Source organism: Geotrypetes seraphini, chromosome 10 (genome assembly GCF_902459505.1).
Source record: "Geotrypetes seraphini chromosome 10, aGeoSer1.1, whole genome shotgun sequence".
In the NCBI taxonomy this organism is placed as follows: domain Eukaryota; kingdom Metazoa; phylum Chordata; class Amphibia; order Gymnophiona; family Dermophiidae; genus Geotrypetes; species Geotrypetes seraphini.
Window position 1 is genome coordinate 27,285,695 of NC_047093.1, and position 19,858 is coordinate 27,305,552.

General features: G+C 44.5%; 1 protein-coding gene across 3 annotated transcripts in view; it reads left to right on the forward strand.

The window, feature by feature from the left end:
- The window catches only part of TMEM104 (transmembrane protein 104), a 124,614-nt gene that overhangs the window by 38,983 nt on the left and 65,773 nt on the right, over positions 1-19,858 (forward strand). For all 3 annotated transcript variants that reach the window (XM_033960729.1, XM_033960730.1, XM_033960728.1), the window contains exons 7-8: positions 1,903-2,002; positions 5,170-5,272. In XM_033960729.1, the coding sequence (XP_033816620.1) occupies positions 1,903-2,002; positions 5,170-5,272 (203 nt within the window). The remainder of the gene's footprint in view (positions 1-1,902; positions 2,003-5,169; positions 5,273-19,858) is intronic.

A 19,858-nucleotide genomic window follows, 5' to 3' on the forward strand; every position in this document is an offset into this window, starting at 1 on the left:
CTTTATTAAGTTGATATTGAAAAAGATTTAATAAATAGGGTAATATAAAATTTTGAAATGTTTTATAAAATTCCACTGTATATCCATCACCACCTGGAGCGGATCCAACTCTAAGGGATTTCAAAGCTGTTCCTAATTCTTTTAAAGATATTGGTTTTTCCAAACTTCGTTTTATATGTTCAGGAACTTTTGGACCCTCTAACATTTTCAGAAATTCTAAACCATCTTTTTCTTTATTTAAGTAAGTCTCGGAAGAATAAAGAGATTTATAAAATTTTAGAAATTGTTTTAAAATAGGCTCAATTTGTGTTAATGTGTCACCTTTTTCATCTTTTATAGCAATTATTTTTGATTTCTTTTTTTTCGCTTTAAGATAATTTGCCAAAATTCTTCCCGACTTATTTGAGTTTCCATAATACATCGCCTGCTGAGAAAATAAATCTTTCCTTATCATCTTTGATGAGATTTCATTGTATTTTACTTTAAGTTTTAACAGTTCTTGTTGTATTGAATATTCCCATTTTTCTATTAATTTTGATTCTAAAATTTTTATTTCTTTTTCTAAATTAGAAAAATCTTTTCTATTTTGTTTATTAAGATAAGCCGAATAAGAAATAATTTGTCCTCTTATTGATGCCTTAAAAGCATCCCATAATATTTCTCTAGAGATCTCATCTTTATCATTTGTTTGAAAATAATCTTTCATCTTTATTTGAAAATTTTCACAAAATATTGGGTCAGCAAGCAGTGTATTATCAAACCTCCATATTGGTCTATTTGTATTTTGATCTGAAATTTTAATTTCAATCTACACCCCACCATGATCAGATAAAATAATTGGATCAATGGCAGCTTGTGTTACTTGATGTGCTAGATGATTTGATATAAAAATATAATCTATTCTTGAAAAAGAATTATGAACATGAGAACAGAAAGAAAATTCCCGTCCATTAAAATGAAGTATTCGCCAAATATCTGTCAAATCACAAGTTTGTATTAAATTATCTAATCCCATAGATTTCATATATCTACTTGGGTTTTTGTCCAATAAAGGATCCATTACAGCATTGAAATCCCCAGCTACTATTAAATTTGAAGTAGCCAGTGGTAAGATCAGTTTTTGAAGAGTCTTAAAAAATTCATTTTGATTTGAATTAGGGGCGTATATATTGAACAACGTTATGGTTGTATTTCCCATGCATATTTCCACACTTACCCATCTTCCATGAATATCTGATGCTTTAAATTTAAATAAAGCTGAGCATTTTTTATTAATTAGAATAGCAACACCTGCTTTTTTCCCTATGGCTGGTGAATAAAAACAATGTTTGACCCAGCCTCCTGTCAACTTATTAGATTCATTGTTTGAGAGGTGGGTCTCTTGTATACAGCATATATCCGCATTTTGCCTTTTTAAGAACATTAATGCTTTTTTCCTTTTTATAACATTATTTAGACCATTAACATTCAAAGAGATTATTTTAAGAGTCATTTATATTTACAGTGTTGTAATACATTTTCTAAAATTAATAGTATAATGATGCTTAATCATATATTTCCCCAATACACTTAGTAAATTATAATATCCCCATTTTAATCCTTTCCCCCATTTATGTCTCTCCCTCCCAATCCCTCCCATCCATCCCTTCCCCTCCCTTCCCACCCCCATTCTATTAAATACGAGAACTTGGATACGCAAGATGAGGTTAGGTTTAAAATACCTCCCTCAAGTACTACAGAATATTCTTATGTATGTTAATGTATGTTGAAAATTGGCAGAAGACAAGAGTCAGTCTAAAGTTTCCTTTTGTGATGTGGGGGTTAGCATGATGGTCGGACCTCTTTTGGAGAGCACAGTCTGCAATTCCAAAGTTTACACGTTCCTATTTCTTTTTGCTTTAGTGGGAATCAACTTGTTTTACTTTTGCATCATTATCTACCTCTACGGAGACCTCGCAATCTATACGGCTGCCGTTCCCATCTCCCTCATGCAGGTGACCTGGTGAGTGCTATTTGCTCTAAGCTCCTTGTATGCTCTGGGAGTGTTAACTGATAACTTTTCTGTGGTTGCTGAGAGCTTTTTGCTTTTCTCAGCAGGCATCTTGAGTTTGCTCTTGTTCTAATCTCCATCCTTGCTCAGTGGGTGTCACCAGGCACTTGTTAGCATGCTTTTGCTCTGAGCTCTTCTGATTGCAGCGCGATACACTGTGTTATAACTTGGGCTGGATGTATCACTGCTGCCAATTCGTATGTACCTAGTGTGACTGCAGTTGTGTTGTCTCATGTATTGGTGAACTTTTTGTTGCTTGGAGTTGTTCGTACATATATATAGGTGCTGCATTAAGCCCTGATGCATGTTCTCGTTCAAAACTTTGCTGTGTAATTTCAGGGCTCTATTAAGTTGCATGGTGTCTGCATGCAGGGCTTTGCACAGAACCACAGAAGCCCCAGCCAGTTCAAATTAAGGCCACAAAGTTTTAGCTCTAGGACAAGAGTAGAGGAGTAGCCTAGTGGTTAGTACAGTGGTACCTTGGATTACGAGCATAATCTTTTCCAGGAGCATGCTTGTAATCCAAAATGCTTGTTTATCAAAGCGAGTTTCCCCATAGGAAATAATGGAAACTCGCTTTGATGCGTTTCCCCCCCCCGAGAACTCGCAGGCCTTGAGCATGCTCAGATGCTCAAGGCCCAGCAGAGGAGAAGGCCGATTTTCAAGAGTGCCCAGATGAGGGTAAGAAGCGGCGGGGGTGCCCAATTGTGTCAGGGGGGGTGTCGGATCGTGGCGGGGGGTGCCCAATCGTGTCGGGGGGGGGGGGAGGTCGGATCGTGGTGGGGGGGGGTGCCCAATCGTGGCGGGGGGGGGGTCGGATCGTGGCGGGGGGGGTGCCGATTCGAGGCAGGGGGGGTGCCGGATCGCGGGGGGGGGGGGGGGTGCTCGTAAATCGAGCCATGCTCGGTTTCCGAGGCACCGATTTTGCAAATGTTTTGCTCATCTTGTAAAACACTCGCAAACCGGTGCACTCGTAAACCGAGGTACCACTGTATAGTGGTCTGTGAACCTGGAGAACTGGGTTCGATTCCCACTGCAGCTCCTTGTGCCTCTGGGCAAGTCACTTAACCCTGTATAAGGGCCTGTATAACGTATGTAAACCGCTTTGATTGTAATCACAGAAAGATAGTATATATCAATTCCTTTCCCTTTTAGCTGTAGAAGTAATATACAAAATTTTTATTTCAATTAAAATCTCATGTGCTTACTTGAAGGTTTCGGACTACAGTCCTTGAAATTATTTGCAGTAAAATGTGTTTATTTTAAAAATGTTTTCTTGGCCTAAGAGTGTATAAACTTGTCTGTTTATAATTCAGGAAGAATCCAGTTCTGCTATGTTGTCATTTATGATAAGCATGGCCGGTCCATAGCAGTGCTCCTGCCCTTTGTAGAACAGTGAAAGCATATTAAAACAAATTAAAAATTCATCCGCAGCTATTGATGCAGGCAGTCTAAGAACATGCCTAGCATGTTCAGATATTTTTGAGCTTCTTAGTAAGTGCAACTCGCCGCTTCCAAGAAAGCTTTCATTTTCTGGGTTACGTATACGTTGGTTTGTGCCAAAGAAGGGTAATCTTTCAGAAAGGGTAAGAACAACATTCAGTGTACATTTTAAGAATTTGGCTCAGTTTATCAAGTTTCACTCTCATAATTAACAGAAAAACAATTTTTTTTTTTTTTTAAACAAGTGGATGCCTTTTTCTCTATATGAGGCCCAGGACAACTGCTGCTCCCTCCCCTCAGAACAACAAGAAAAGGCAAGGGGGTTTTGTCTTTTCAACCAAAAATAGTCTTTTTTTTTTTTTTTTGTAAATCTTTATTCATTTTCATATCTTACAACAAGTGTATAATAATCAATCAGAAAAAATTTTAAACAATTCACTTGACAATCTTACTTATAAACATTAAAGTATAAAATAATCCCTTCCGACCCACCCCATCTATTAATAACAATTCATTTAGCAATTATCATATTTCCCAATCCCACCCCACCTATATCTTATATAAAACAAGGTGTTTAAGGTGTCTGATCATTAGAATATGTAATCAATGGCCCCCAAATCTTTTTAAAATTGTGATAATTTCCTTGCTGCATAGCAAGCACCCTCTCCATTTTATAAATATGGAATACTGAATTCCACCAAAAGGTATAATTAAGTTTAGAATAATCTTTCCAGTTTCCAGTAATATGTTGAATGGCAACACTGGTCAATATTAATAAAAGTTTATTATTATTTGCTGAAATTGGGCTCTTAAATCTCATAGATGTACCAAATAATATAGTATCATATGAAAGGGCAACATGATTTTCTAACAATGAATTAATTTGGCCCCAAATTAACTTCCAAAAGGCATTTATATAGGGACAGAAAAAAATTAAATGATCTAAAGTCCCAGCTTCTAAACTGCAATGCCAGCATCTATTGGGCCTAGAGCTATCCAACTTCTATAAACAAACTGGGGTCCAAAAAGCTCTTTATTTGAAGCTAAAAGGTCCCAACAAGGATCCCAGTTTCGGCGTTTGGAAGACGCCTTCTTCAGGGGATACTTTGCAGATAACAACACAGAGTCAAGAAAAGTTTTGACAGCGGCTGTACTGCTCTGAACGCTAGCCCGTTGTCAAAACTTTTCTTGACTCTGTGTTGTTTTCTGCAAAGTATCCCCTGAAGAAGGCGTCTTCCAAATGCCGAAATTGGGATCCTTGTTGGGACCTTTTAGCTTCAAATAAAAACTTTCCCCCTCTTTTACTAAGGTGCGCTATGCTTTTTAGCATGCGGTAAATATTAGCACGCACTAAATGCTAACGTGCATGTTATCCTATGGACGCATTAACGGTTAGCGCGCACATTGAGTTAGAGCGTGCTAAACGTGCGCTAAAACATTTAGCACACCTTTGTAAAAGAGGGCCTTTATTGTTGGTTGAAAAGACATCCCCCTTGCCTTTTCTTGTTCTGTTTGTACATCAAGGCGAGGGGCTCTTCTGCCTGTCTGTCCGCTTCCCTCCCCTCTCCAGTAGGCCTTGTATACAAGTGTGTCATCCTTGAACTTAGACAGAATCAGTGCATGCAAATGACTTCCTTCTCCGTCTCCTCTTCCAACCACACTCTTTCTATGCACAGTTCAACCAGTAACCAGACCTGTGTTGTTGGTGACAAGGTGAAAAACGACACTGACCAGTGCTGGGGTCCAGTGCGGCGGATTGATGCCTACAGGATCTACCTGGTGAGTCTTTCTCTGAGATGGTGATCTCCATCATGAACCTCCAGGTTTGCTGCTGGCTCTTGTTTCTCTAATTCCTGTCTGCTTTCTGGGTGTTGTGTCCTAACACCCTGTACTTCTTTCTCAGTTTCTTTTCTTCATGTTAACCGTTTCTTCTATCATTCACTGCACGTTTGAGAGCATAATGAAGCTAATGGTACCCCGGTGGTTCTAGTTTGGTGTTCTATAAAGTGCAGTCCACCAAGAGATTAAGTTAGTTTACTGCGTAAAAAATGGTCCTCTTTGATGGCAGATCTTCAGGATAGAGGCTGTTTTTTTGTTGGGGAAGGAATCTTTAGTTATAAATTCCAGTAAGCTACTTTTCAAGGACATCCTTGGTCAAAATAGTATACAACAAATTAACAACCATAAACTATCGTAGTACAATATAAAATATGACAAAAATAACAACAAAAAAGAAAAATTACCATTAATTTTTTTTCCATATTCTTTATTCATTTTTCCATCCAAAATCAAGAACACAATATTATATCATTTAAATCATATAAACATCTCTTGTATTTCTTTTAACATCTTCTTAAAAACACATTTATACCCTCCCCTCCCCCCTCCCCACAAATATTATAATCAAAAATTTCATATCAATATTATCAATTGATCAACCTTAACATAACTTTATACCCTCTCCCTTCCCCCCTATGTGCAAGTATACTTTCAATGAATAATGGTGTCTAATCATTGCAATAATTTGTCAATGGCCCCCAAATCTTTTTAAAATTATTATAACTTCCTTTTTGTATGGCAATTACTCTTTCCATTTTGTAAATGTGGCATAACGAATTCCACCAGAAGGTGTAACTTAGTCTACTGTAATTTTTCCAATTACTGGTAATATGTTGTATGGCGACTCCTGTCATGATCAATAAAAGTTTATTATTGCTTGAAGAAATTTGACTTTTTGTTCTCATTGACATCCCAAACATTATTGTATCGTATGATAATGCTACATGATTTTCTAATAAACAATTAATTTGAGACCAGATTGATTTCCAAAATGCCATGATATAAGGACAATAGAATATTAAATGATCTAAAGTCCCTGCTTCCAGATTACAATGCCAGCATCTATTAGACTTAGAGCTATCCAACTTTTGTAATCTAACTGGGGTCCAAAATGCTCTATGTAAAAGAAAAAACCAAAATTATCATGGGTTGATGTTATGGAAATACTGTTGTAACTCTATGTGGCTCTATTTGTACCTAGCAAACACATGTCTTTCCCACAGTGTGGGATAAGGTGTATCGGGTTTATACCTGTAGCACTGATTTAGCAGCATTGATTAGAAAGGGCGCTTCTCATTCAGAGTGTCCCTCTTGTAGCCTTTCTGAACCTGGTATTCTGTTACGTCCCTTCTGGATTCCATACTCTAGGTGTTCAATCCCAACCCGCAATCTGGGTGTTGCAGAAATCCAACACTTTTCTGAGCACATACTCCTCCCCCTTAGACTGAGAGCTAGCATCATATCCTGATGTTGTTTATTGTTGCCTTTTTTGGTGCAAATTTGGGCTTGCATGCTATTTCACTGGATGGAAACACATCTTCTGTCTCTCTCGGTGGCCCATGTGGCTGGAGCTGCCAATGTTCAGGCTGACTTTCTCATCTGGCAGGTCCTGGATCCGAGAGAATGGTCCCTCTCGCAGAAGGTGTTCTGTCTGATTGTACAGAGCTGGGATCAGCCCTAGATGGACGATGGCTTCAGCAGAGAACTTGAAGGCCAGGCACTTTTTCAGTCGATGAACACAGCGTGGAAGCCTTGGTTCAGCCCTGGCCAGCTCACAAGCTCATGTATGTGTTCCCTCCATGGCCTTTGGTCGGTTGGGTCATAGCGACGCATCCCGGCCTTGTGATTCTAGTAGCTCTGGACTGGCCTTGTCGTCCATGGTATGCGGATCTCGTCAGTCTTCAGTGGGATGAGAAACTCCAGCTCCCTCTTCATCGATATCTTCTCAGTCAGGGGCCAGTGCCCATGGAGAACCAGGGCATTTTGGTCTTACAGCATGGCTTTTGAGTGCTCAGACTTGATGAAGTGCGGTTATTTAGATGTAGTTATTTTGACTCTTTTGCACTCGAAGAAACCCTGTACTTTGGCTTCTTATGCCAAAGCTTGAAAGGCTTTTCAACAGTGGTCTGCTAAGGACCAGGTGGAGCCTGAGAGGGCTCCCATTTCGGTGGTCCTAGCTTTTCTTCAGGCGGGCCTAGAAAAGAGTTTAGAAGTGGCTTCCTTTAAAGTTCAGGTTGCAGGCCTTTCATGCTTTAGAGCATGCAGAGGCGCTAGTTTACTTACAGCTCAACCAAATGTGACCAGGTTTATGAGAGGGGCGCTTCGTTTGCAACCTCCCTTGCGTCTTCCTGTCCTTTCATGGAATCTTAACATTGTTCTGCAGGGCCTTGGGGAAGCTCCATTCAAACCACTGAAGGATGCTTCTTTTCTGGATCTAATGATCAAGACTCCTTTCTGGTCGCCATTATCTCGGCACGGCATATTTTGGAGCTTAAGGCTCTTTCGTGTAGGGAGCCCTTTTTCCATATTATGGACGCAGGAGTTATCCTCCGTACATTCCTTTCTACCGAAGGTGGTATCAGCCTTCCATGTTAACCAGGAGGTTCGTTTGTCTACGTTTCATTCCACAGGTTCAGAGTTCAAAGATCAGATCCTGCACAAGTTGGATGTCAGGAGAGTCTTGCTCCATTATTTGGAGAGGACTAATGATTTCTGGCAGTCTGATCACCTTTTTGTCCTAACTGCTGCGCCTCACCGTGGTTGGCCGGTGGCCAAGTCCTTGATTGCTCAATGGATTTGAATGGCTATTTTCACAACTTACATCGCCCGCAGCAAGCAGCTGCCGGTTTCTCTTAAAGCTCACTCGACTAGAAATGTTGCTGCATCATGGGCGGAGTCTCGCATGATTCATCCCGATGAAATCTGCAGGGTGGCTACTTGGTTCTCACACCATATTTTTACCCGGTTTTACTGATGTGGCAGCTTATTCTGATGCCACTTTTGGGACCTAGGTGTTGAGGGCAGGCTCTTCTGTACCTCCCTAGCTGCTACCATTGCTTTGGTACGTCACCTAGCGTATGGAAACCGGAAGGGACTTAACGGAATGAAGATAAGGTTTTACCTTCAATAATCTTCTTTCTGTTAGTCCCTGTAGGATGCCTTACAACCCACCCTCTCTGTGTACACTCAGTAGTTTGGAATAGCTTGCTTGTTTCTGCCTCGGTTATTCTCCTTACAGACTTGAAGATTTTCAAGCCAGTTGCCAGATCCTGTGGGGAGTTTTCTGTGAGTATGCACATTGCCAAAGGCTCTTTCTTGGGGTGCTCGTTGCACACAGCAAGTTAGTTCTACATTGTTCCTCAATATTTATCTGAGTTGCCTTTGTGCCTGCTTCATTACTTGTTCATGTTTTGCAGAGCAGACCCATTCAAGAATTGTTTATGTTGCTGGGGATCTTCCCCCATACCCCCCCCCCCCCTTGTCATGGATCTGTTCAGGTATATTGCTTAGCTTTGGGACTCAACTGGATATGACTCTGGCTCTCAGTCTAAAGGGGAGGAGCATGTGCTCAGAAAAGAGTTGGATATCTGCAACTCCCGGATTGCGAGTTGGGATTGAACACCTAGCATATGGAATCCTACAGGGACTAACAGAAAGAAGATTATCGAAGGTAAAAACCTAATCTTCCAGTATGTGTTCTATCCTCCGTGGACTTGATTTTATAACAGGAGATCTGAAGGGTGTTTGTTTTAAAAAGCCTCTCCACACCTTCTTTCTAGCTAGTTATAGGCATTAGAGAATGACACGGTGACAAAATGCATCACCGTTCCCGTCCCCGCGGATAACTGCGGGAAATAATCCCATGTCATTTTCTAGTGTCTATTTCAACCTTGGTCCTTCTACACCAGCATTCTTCAAAGCAAAGCTTGTGGGTCAGTGGTTGTAGCCATTCATACTCTGATTCTTATGTGAGCCAAGGATAATGAAGCCATTGTGACATCACTGATGTGATTGGTTCTTAGGCACTGGTGGAATGAGGCATTATGACATCACAATATCTGCTCTGGATACCAGAGACTGTCATTCCGTAGTGTCTGTTTCAACCTCAGTCCTTTTACACCAGCATTTTTCAAAGCAAAGCTTGCAGGTCAATGGTTGTGGCCATTCATACTCTGATTCTTCCCTCTCTCCTTAAAGAATGACATGAAGATGGTTTCCCGCGGTTATCTGCGGGGACGGGAACGGTGATGAATTTTGTCACCGTGTCATTCTTTAATAGGCATGGCATTGGTAGGTACGAGGTAGCTTGGTACCTTGGTGGTGTACATTTGTCCTTGATAATGGCAGGTTAAATGTTACATAACATTATTGTGATTTTTTTTGTTGTCGGTATTTATTTTTGTACACTTTATGTATGTAATTTATAAGCTGCCAGTTATTGTAGATTGAAGTTTCATTTGCACAAGCTGCGTGTAAGCATTCCCAGCGGTGTAGTTTAGGCAGAGCAAAAGTGAAGTTCCGATAAATGTGTACTGTATGAGACATAAATCTTTTAAATATGCGAGGAATCCAAAAAGCTGCCCTTTTTTTAATAAAGGCAACATAGGCAAATATATATATATTTTATATTATAAAATGGGCTTCCGGTAGTTCAGAAATGCTGATCCACACATTTACACTTACTTCAAAGTTGGCATAAATGTCTGTGTGTACTTGTGAACATTATATAAAATGTGCACTTTATCATAACTTTACCTCCACTCTGCCTAAACTAGGAACGCTTACACGCAGAGCTTCACACTTTGCAAGCATACATGATTGGGCAGCATTATAAAAAGCTTTTTTCTGTGTGAAAAAAACTTGTATAAAATGGTCCCATGTTCCCCCCCCACTTGACTGGACTATCAAGAGACGGTCTTTTTCCTGAACCTTTTCTTTTCTTGGTGCACCAAAACAAGACAAAGAGGTTTACTCTCTTCCGCGCATGTAGCGGGTTTGTTTTATATTTGCTCTGTTGCTGTCTGTAGTGAACCCTTGGAGCCAGAACTTACCTCTCCTGTGACCGCAGGGGGCCAGTGTACTATTTCAGGGGTGACCAAATTCAGATTTGTTTGTCGCCCTTTCACCAGTCTCACAGAATCTATTTGTTTAATGTCCTCCCTCGCTGTCTCCTGATAATTAGTTTTTGCTAATTGGTAGCTGGGTACAATATATTGGAAATGGCCCACCGATTCTGGTAATGAGATGTAGCAGACGTAGAGTGGTTATTTATATTGGCCACTTTTTGTATTAGTAGAAATAATTACCTGTATAATTCCTGAGTGCCACAGATAGTGATACCGTCTGCAACTTTGCTGGTGAGTTTGTGCCTTGGTCCCATTTGAGGCACTCGGTGTTTTTGGGGTAGTGTTAGTGTAGATCAGTGTATCGTAAAACTGCGTGCCTAGTGTGTCGCGAGGATGCCAGCAAGGAGGAGAGGCACAGGACCTGCTTCTCGTGGCGAGAGGCGCATCCTGTATAGGTAGTCGGTCAGCACCTTTCTGCGCCTCTCTTCTTCCACCCCCCTCCTCCCACTAAGAGCTCAGGACCCTGTCTGGAGGGCCTCCGCGCATGCACAGACACGCGCTTCCGGATGCCTCTGCGCATGCACAGACACGCATTTCCGGATGCCCTCCAGCCGCAGCCCCAAGTTTAGTGTTTTTGGCTCCGGATAGTTTGGGAGACACTGGTGTAGATTCTGCGAGATCTTTTTTTCCCCCCCTGTACTACCTGCACCTCTTGCTAACTTACAAACTCTATTTCTGGTATCTTGGTGCCAGTAGCACAGAGTTGCTTGCTTACCCTGTGACTTTAGCTTGTTGAACCAGTGCACTTGACCACATATGGACTGCAATTGAGTCTCTCTGTTGTCTGTTTCCAAAGTACCCTGCACTTGGAGAGCTAATGATACAGTTGCCCTGTTTTGCCATTGTCACATTCATCTCCCTCTTTCTTCTGCATACATTGTCCCGTTTGTCCTTGGTTTGCCTTGGTTTCCAAGGTCTCTTCCCTTCACCCTTTTGTTAAACATTCTCCTTTTCTTTGTACTCCGCTCCCATCTTACATATCATTTATTTAGAATATGGTTGTCCTTTTCACATTACTGGAAAACACACATTCAAGAACTGATTTTCTTTTTTTTTTTCCAAATCTTTATTCATTTTCATTTCTTACATCAAGTGTACAATAAAATATCAATTAGATCATACAAATCACTTGAAAATCTAATCAAACATCAGCATAAATATATAAATAAAAACCCCTCCCATCCTTCCAACAATAGTATTCTCCAAATCTTTATTCATTTTAACATATACTTCAAGTGTACCTTAAAATATGAACACAACATATTACATTATCACTTGATAATTCCCTAATAATATATACCTAAAAGATTTATATCCCACCCCCATCTCATATCTATACATGAATAATATAATTCCTATGTATATTAATCAATTAAATTATGCATATATATATATTAAATTATGCATATATATATTAAATTATCATAACCTACCCATCCCCCATCCCCCCATTCTGTCAATTATCATATAAGGAAAAAGAATAATAAATTAACATTAATCATTATGATAATTTATTATTGGCCTCATTTGGTTCTCAGTGTTTTCATTTGAAGTCATAACCTCTCACCTGTGAAAGCAGTAGATGGTGGTGGTGTTTGTCAAAACTGGACTGCACAGAGGGGGAGTTAGCAGAAAGGGAAACCAAACTTAACAGGAGAATTGCTATTGTCCTGTGAATCCTTTCAGTAAGTATGAAGGAGATGGAAGGAAATGAATAGATGATTTATCCTGGCTTTGAAAATGGATCTCCAGTTTGCATTGGAGTTTAGGAGACAGTGGTACAGCTCATAACTCTAGACACCTGATCTCTTGTCTAGAGGCATCAGCTGAATGTGGAGGTGATTAAATTCTTGGGGGTTGTTAGTGTCTACTTGCCATGAGAGTTTTGACCGTCTTCAAACTGTCTTTGGAGGGTTTTTATTACATGACGTTTCCTTTCTATGTAAAATGAACCCTTCTGCTAGCCTGGGATTTCAGACAGGGTTTACATGGAGAGAATATATATTAGAATTGCCTGGCAACTCAGGAGCACTTTCCTGGTCTCAGGACCCCTCTCCACATGCTATCTTGCTCTGCACATTTTTATACCTTCTCTAATCCTCCATTTTCTTTCACCCTGCATTTATTCTCTTACACATAGAAACACAGGGGTCCTTTTACTAAGGCGCGCTAAATGCTAACGCGTGGAAACGCATCCATAGGATATAATGGACACGTTAGCACGCATCAGCATTTAGCACATGCTAATTTTTAGCGCCCACTAAGACGCACTAGCGCACCTTAGTAAAAGGACCCCCAAAGTATCATGATGGCAGATAAAGGCCTAATGGCCCATCCAGTCTGCCCATCCGCAGTAACCATTATCTCTTCCTCTCTCTAAGAGATCCCACATGCCTATCCCAGGCTTTCTTAGTTTCAGACCCGGTCTCTATCTCCACCACCTCTTCCGGGAGACTGTTCCACGCATCTACCACCCTTTCTGTAAAAAAAAAAAAAAAAAGTATAGTATTTCCTTAGATTACTCCTGAGCCGATCTCCTCTTAACTTCTCCCTCTTTCCCTCACGCTATTTATTGCCACACACTTACCCTCTCGACTTTACCATATGCTTCCTCCTCATGTTGTCTTGTACCGTCTCTGCTCCTGTGGTTTTTCCACTTCTCATCTGCTCTTTACTTCCCCTTAACACTTTTTGCTCTCTCCCCTCTGTCCTGTCAGCTCTACTGCTCTAGCCATGCCTCCTTTTTTTTTTCTTTCCCTGGCATGACTTCAGGCTCCACTACTGTGGCCTCAGTTCCACCACTACAGCTGCCTCCTTGCCTTATTTGGGTTGGTCCCTGTCACTCTCCACCTGTAAGCTTCGCAAAAAGATGGACAAATCGAAATGCAAGATATGTCTGTGTTACTTTTCTAAAAGTGTGCCTGGGTGATTAATGACTAGTACTTGAAAAGATGTGACCAGTAAAATAAATTAAATTCACTGGAGTCATCCTTTAGCTCTGGGGAGATGTTGTAACCCCATCATGTGTCGAGCCCAGCTCTTCCCTGCAGGAAGTAAGAGCCTGGTGCTAGCGCTGCAAAGAAACGTCACAACTTCTTTTAATTATTTAAAAGAGATATTATTGGTTTATCAAATTGCGTCTTGGCTTTTCTCCTATAAAACTCAGAAATGATTGAAGATTTCCTTCTGCATCTCAATTTCTCCCGAACCCTGGCAGAAGGAACTCATCAGGAAAGTGGTCTCGTATTTAATTACTCCCTGCGTCTAAATGATATTATGCCTATTACTCATAAAGATAATTGTCATTAGTCCTTTCAGACTAAAAGAATGGAGGCAATCATGGAATGGTGCAGATGTCTGATTTCTCTGTATGTGAAGTGTGAGAGGGAGGGGGGGAAGAGTTAGAAGTGCTGCCACAGAAACTAGTTTTCTTTGTCAATCTGCAGTTCGTTGCACCCTTTATTGGATGTCTTTAGTGTTCACAGGTCAGTCAGGTAACTTAAAAGATGTGTTAGTCTGTTTTTCATTCCCCAAAATCAACAGAAGTAATGACATACGAACTTAGTAGACGATGACAGATTGAAAACCAGCTGTTCTCTTAGGCTTCCGTGGCTGGCGTCAAGATTGTGGCTGTTGTGCGGGTCTTTCCGCATCTGGAGCTGATTAGTGCAGACGTCTTTTCAGAGCTCTGAAGCAGCAATTATATTATCCCAGGACAAGCAGGCAGGTATTCTCACTAGTGGGTGATGTCATCCGACAGAGCCCCGATACGGACATCTTGCAAGCATGTCTTGCTTGAAGAAACTCAGAAGTTTCGAGATGCCTGCACCGCGCATGCGCCAGTGCCTTCCCGCCCGATGGTCCGGGCGTGTCTCCTCAGTTCTTTTTCTTCCGCGGAGCTGAGAAGTCTATCTTCAATTTGCGCCCATTGAATCTCTTTTTTTGCCTTCTATTTTGCCGCGGGTTGAGTTCTTTTGGCTCTCCTGTGCATTTATTTCTTTCTTTGATTTCTTTTTTCAAAAAAAAAAAAAATTTTTTCCTTCCGATACCGGGTCGGCCGCGTGGCTGGGGCCCCGCACCTTCGACCTTGCGGCGGAGCTTTTCCGGCCTATGTCCCGGCCGATTACCGGTTTCAAAAAGTATAGCAAGTGCCAGCGCGCGATTTCGCTCACGGACCCTCATCGACGCTGCTTACAGTGTCTGGGACCGGATCACTTCCCGAAATCGTGCCGGCCTTGCTCCACTCTGATGGCGAGAGCGTTTAAGCGCCACTGTCTACTGTGGGAGTCCATGTTCAAGATGGAAGCTTCATCGGATCCTGCAGCTTCGACATCGACATCGACGGGTGCTTCGACTCCTTCAGCGAAGCCCTCTGCCTCCCCGATTGCTTCGGGCCTCCTGAAACCGGCATCGTTCACACCGGTGTCGGCCCCGGCTTCGGCGCCGGAGCCTTCCTCCGTCTCCTCGGAGCAGGTATCGACCCCTACAGTTCCACCGGTGGTGCTCAAGGTGCCGAAGACTGGCAAGCAGAAGCACGCAGCACCGAAGGAGCGCGGAGACCGTGCGGAAGGGCCCCCTTTTGGTGCGGATCCCTCCATATCGGCTTCGTTGCGGTCCCTTCTGGAGGCTCAGTTCGTGGAGCTCATGCAGACCATGGGGCCTCGACTGATTGCCACCATCCAGGGTGACCTCCCAGCTTCGGCTTCGAGGGGCGGACCGCCCCCTCCTCCTCACCGCACGACCTCATTGCTCGGCGAGGAGGAGCGGCGAGCGGTGTCCGGGTCCTCGAGGAGGTCCTCCGTTAGTGCTGTGCCTCCTTTGGAACCGATTCCCTCGAGGAGGGCCTCCCTTAGTGATATGCCTCCCTTGGAACCCATCCCCTCGAGGAAAGCCTCGTTTAGTGACCTGCCTCCCTTGGAACCGATTACTCCGCCCCATGACTCAGTGTGGCATCCACCTTCGGGGCCACCCAGTCCTGGGCATAGCAGGAAGCAGGATGAGTTCTTCCGAACCCCCTATCAAGCCTGGGCGATGTCAGGGGAGGCACCAACTCTTCCGCCTCTGCGATCGACGGCATCGAGTCCGATCTGCTCCTTGGAGGCGTCTGACCCAGTTTCTCACAGACGGGCTAGATCCCCTTCCAGGCATCGATCCAGACATTCTTCGAAGCATTCCTCTCGGCACTCGACCGTCTCACCTCAGAAGAAATTGCCTCGGTTGGGGTATGCTGCTTCGACTGGGTCTCCTCCTCCGGGCCCGGAGTTCGAGGACCCCGAGGTTTTCTACCCGTCCTGTTGCTCACAGGCCTCTCTGGAGCCTGAAGCCTCTTCTTCTTCTAGTCCGTCTCGCAGACCGGCGACAGCGGACCAACTGTCCTTTTCATCGTTCCTCAGGCAGATGGCAGATGACATGGACATTACTCTCGATGCTGGGTCTCGATATTCCAAGGAGTACCTCGATACCATGCACTTGCCTCGTCCTCCGGCAGAGTCCTTGCGGCTTCCCCTGCACAAGCTCCTCGACCAGACCTTCATGCGATGCTTCGAGTCTCCTTACTCTATCCCTGCGGTCCCTGGCAAATTGGATGCGTGGTACCGCACGGTGCATCATAAAGGCTTCGAGGGTCCTCAGCTTTCTCACCAGTCCCTCCTGGTCGAATCCTCGCTCAAGCAGTCTCATCCTGGCCAGGTCTATGCTTCAGTGCCTCCGGGCCGCGAGGGCAGAACCATGGATAAGTTTGGTCGACGCATCTATCAGAATTCGATGATGGCGTCTCGAGTCCTGAATTACAATTTCCACTTTGCAGCCTACTTGGAATTTTTTCTACCTGTGCTTCGGAAGTTCACACCATACATCGAGTCCCAGGCTAGGTTTGAGTTTGAGGAAGTGGTTGCTTCGCTGTCCCAACTTCGGCTTCAGTTAATGCAATCTGCCTATGATGCGTTCGAGCTCTCAGCCCGAGCGGCGGCCTGCTCGGTGGCGATGCGCCGGTTGGCCTGGTTGCGGACCATTGATATGGACCCGAATCTTCAGGACCGCCTGGCGAACGTCCCGTGTGCTGGGGCGGATCTTTTTGACGAATCCATCGAGACTGTCACGAAGAAGTTGTCTGACCACGAAAAGTCCTTCCAATCTATCCTTCGGCTGAAGCCTAAGCCTCAGCAGTCTCGACCTTCTCATCCGCCGTTGATTTATCAGAGGCGTTATCAGCCGAGGCAAACGCCACCTGCGAGGCAACCGGCGAAGCGTCAGCCTCCCCAGAAGGGTCAGCCTAAGTCTCAGTCGCCTGCTGTCCCTAAGACCACTCAGCCTTTTTGACTGTCTCGTCGAGGGCATAACCAACCTCGTTCTGCCTCCCCCTGTTTTTCCCATCGGAGGGCGCCTCCATCATTTTTATCATCGCTGGGAGGCCATAACAACCGACCTCTGGGTCCTTACTATCATCAAGGAAGGATACTCTCTTCATTTCCATCGGGTCCCTCTGGACCACCCTTCAAGAGAGTATCCTTCCAACTTGACTCAGACCGCCCTTCTTCTTCAGGAAGCTCAGGCTTTGCTCCGGCTTCGTGCCGTGGAGCCGGTTCCGACGGACCAACTGAACCAGGGGTTTTACTCCCGGTACTTCCTTGTTCCGAAGAAGACGGGCAACCTGCGACCCATTTTGGACCTCAGGGTCCTCAACAAATTCCTAGTCAAAGAGAGGTTTCGCATGCTGACACTTGCTTCTCTCTACCCCGTCCTCGAGCAGAACGACTGGTTATGCGCTCTGAATCTCAAGGAGGCCTACACTCATATTCCCATTCATCCGGCCTCTCACAAGTTCCTCAGATTTCGGGTGGGACATCTCCATCTGCAGTATCGAGTGCTTCCATTCGGCCTGTCTTCGTCCCCCAGAGTCTTCACCAAATGTCTGGTGGTGGTGGCCGCGGCCCTCCGGAACCAAGGTCTTCAGGTATTCCCCTACCTCGACGACTGGCTGATCAAGGCTCCCTCGGCCTCGGGGGTCCTCTCAGCGACCCTGTCAACGATTCTGTTCCTGCAGAGTTTGGGATTCGAGATCAACTTTCCCAAGTCTCATCTACAGCCGACCCAGTCTCTTCCCTTCATCGGGGCTGTCCTGGATACCGTACGTCTCAGAGCATTCCTTCCTTCTCAGCGCATGGATGCTCTTCTTCATCTCTGCCAGTCTGTGTCTCCTCGCCAGACCATCTCAGCGAGACACATGATGGTCCTCCTGGGCCACATGGCCTCTAAAGTTCATGTGACGCCGTTTGCCAGACTCCACCTCAGAATTCCTCAGTGGACCCTGGCATCTCAGTGGACTCGGGTGTCGGATCCGTTGACTCGACACATCACAGTCACTTCTGCTCTTCGGCAGTCTCTGCTCTGGTGGATGACCTCTTCGAATCTATCCAGAGGTTTGCTGTTTCATTCTCCTCCCCACCAGAAGGTTCTCACAACCGATTCCTCGACCTATGTCTGGGGAGCGCATCTGGATGGGCTTCGCACTCAGGGATTCTGGACCTGTGCGGACCGACTCCATCAAATCAATCTTCTGGAGCTCAGAGCCATCTTCAATGCTCTTCAAGCTTTTCAACATCTGCTTCACGACATGGTGGTCCTCATTCGCACCGACAATCAGGTCGCCATGTATTATGTCAACAAGCAAGGGGGCACGGGCTCGGCCTCCCTCTGCCAGGAAGCTCTCAGAGTCTGGGATTGGGCGGTTCGCCACAACACCTTCCTCAAAGCTGTCTACATTCAGGGGAGGGACAATGTCTTGGTGGACAAACTGAGTCGTCTTCTCCAGCCTCACGAATGGACACTCCACTCCAAGCCCCTTCATCAGATCTTTGCTCAGTGGGGAACGCCTCAGATAGACCTCTTTGCGGCTCCCCACAATTTCAAGCTGCCTCAGTTTTGCTCCAGGATCTACGCTCTTCATCGCCTCGAGGCAGATGCTTTTCTGCTGGATTGGGGGAATCGCTTTCTGTATGCGTTTCCGCCATTCCCTCTCATTCAAAAGACTCTAGTCAAACTGAAGTCCGAACATGCCACCATGATTCTGATAGCTCCTCGGTGGCCCAGGCAACCTTGGTTCTCCCTTCTACTTCAACTCAGCAGCAGGGAACCGTACCTACTTCCAGTGTTTCCTTCACTGCTTACTCAGCATCAGGGGTCTCTGCTTCATCCCAACCTGCAGTCTCTCCACCTGACAGCTTGGTTCCTCTCAACGTAACTCCGCACCAGTTTTCCCAGGCGGTGAGGGATGTCTTGGAGGCTTCCAGGAAGCCTGCTACTCGTCAATGCTACTCCCAAAAATGGACTAGATTTTCTTCATGGTGTATTTCCAATTCTAAGGAGCCTCAGCGAGCCTCCCTATCCTCTGTTTTGGACTATCTTTTACATCTGTCTCAGTCTGGTCTCAAGTCGACATCTATACGAGTCCACCTGAGTGCTATTGCGGCTTTCCATCAGCCTCTACAAGGGAAACCTCTCTCTTCTCATCCTGTGGTTTCCAGATTTATGAAAGGACTTTTTCATGTCAATCCTCCTCTCAAACCGCCTCCAGTGGTTTGGGATCTAAATGTTGTCCTTTCTCAGCTTATGAAACCTCCTTTTGAGCCTCTGAGCAAGGCTCCACTAAAGTTTCTCACTTGGAAAGTGGTTTTTCTGGTAGCCCTCGCATCTGCTCGCAGGGTTAGTGAGCTTCAGGCCTTGGTGGCGGACCCACCTTTCACAGTATTCCATCATGACAAGGTGGTCCTCCGCACTCATCCGAAATTCCTGCCTAAAGTGGTCTCTGAATTTCACCTCAACCAATCCATTGTGCTTCCAGTGTTCTTTCCAAAGCCTCATTCTCATCCTGGAGAATCAGCTCTTCACACTCTGGACTGTAAACGTGCTTTGGCTTTCTACTTGGATCGCACCAAACCACACAGAACTGCTCCTCAACTTTTCGTCTCCTTTGATCCAAACAAGTTGGGACGACCTGTATCGAAGTGCACCATCTCCAACTGGATGGCGGCTTGTATCTCTTTCTGCTATGCCCAGGCTGGATTGCCCCTTCCCTGTAAGGTCACAGCACATAGGGTCAGAGCAATGGCAGCCTCTGTAGCCTTCCTCAGATCGACACCAATTGAGGAGATTTGTAGGGCTGCCACTTGGTCCTCGGTTCATACGTTCACCTCTCATTATTGTCTGGATACTTTCTCCAGACGGGATGGGCAGTTTGGCCAAACTGTGTTACAAAATTTGTTCTCCTAAGTTGCCAACTCTCCCTCCATCCCATTGAGGTTAGCTTGGAGGTCACCCACTAGTGAGAATACCTGACTGCTTGTCCTGGGATAAAGCAATGTTACTTACCGTAACAGTTGTTATCCAGGGAGAGCAGGCAGCT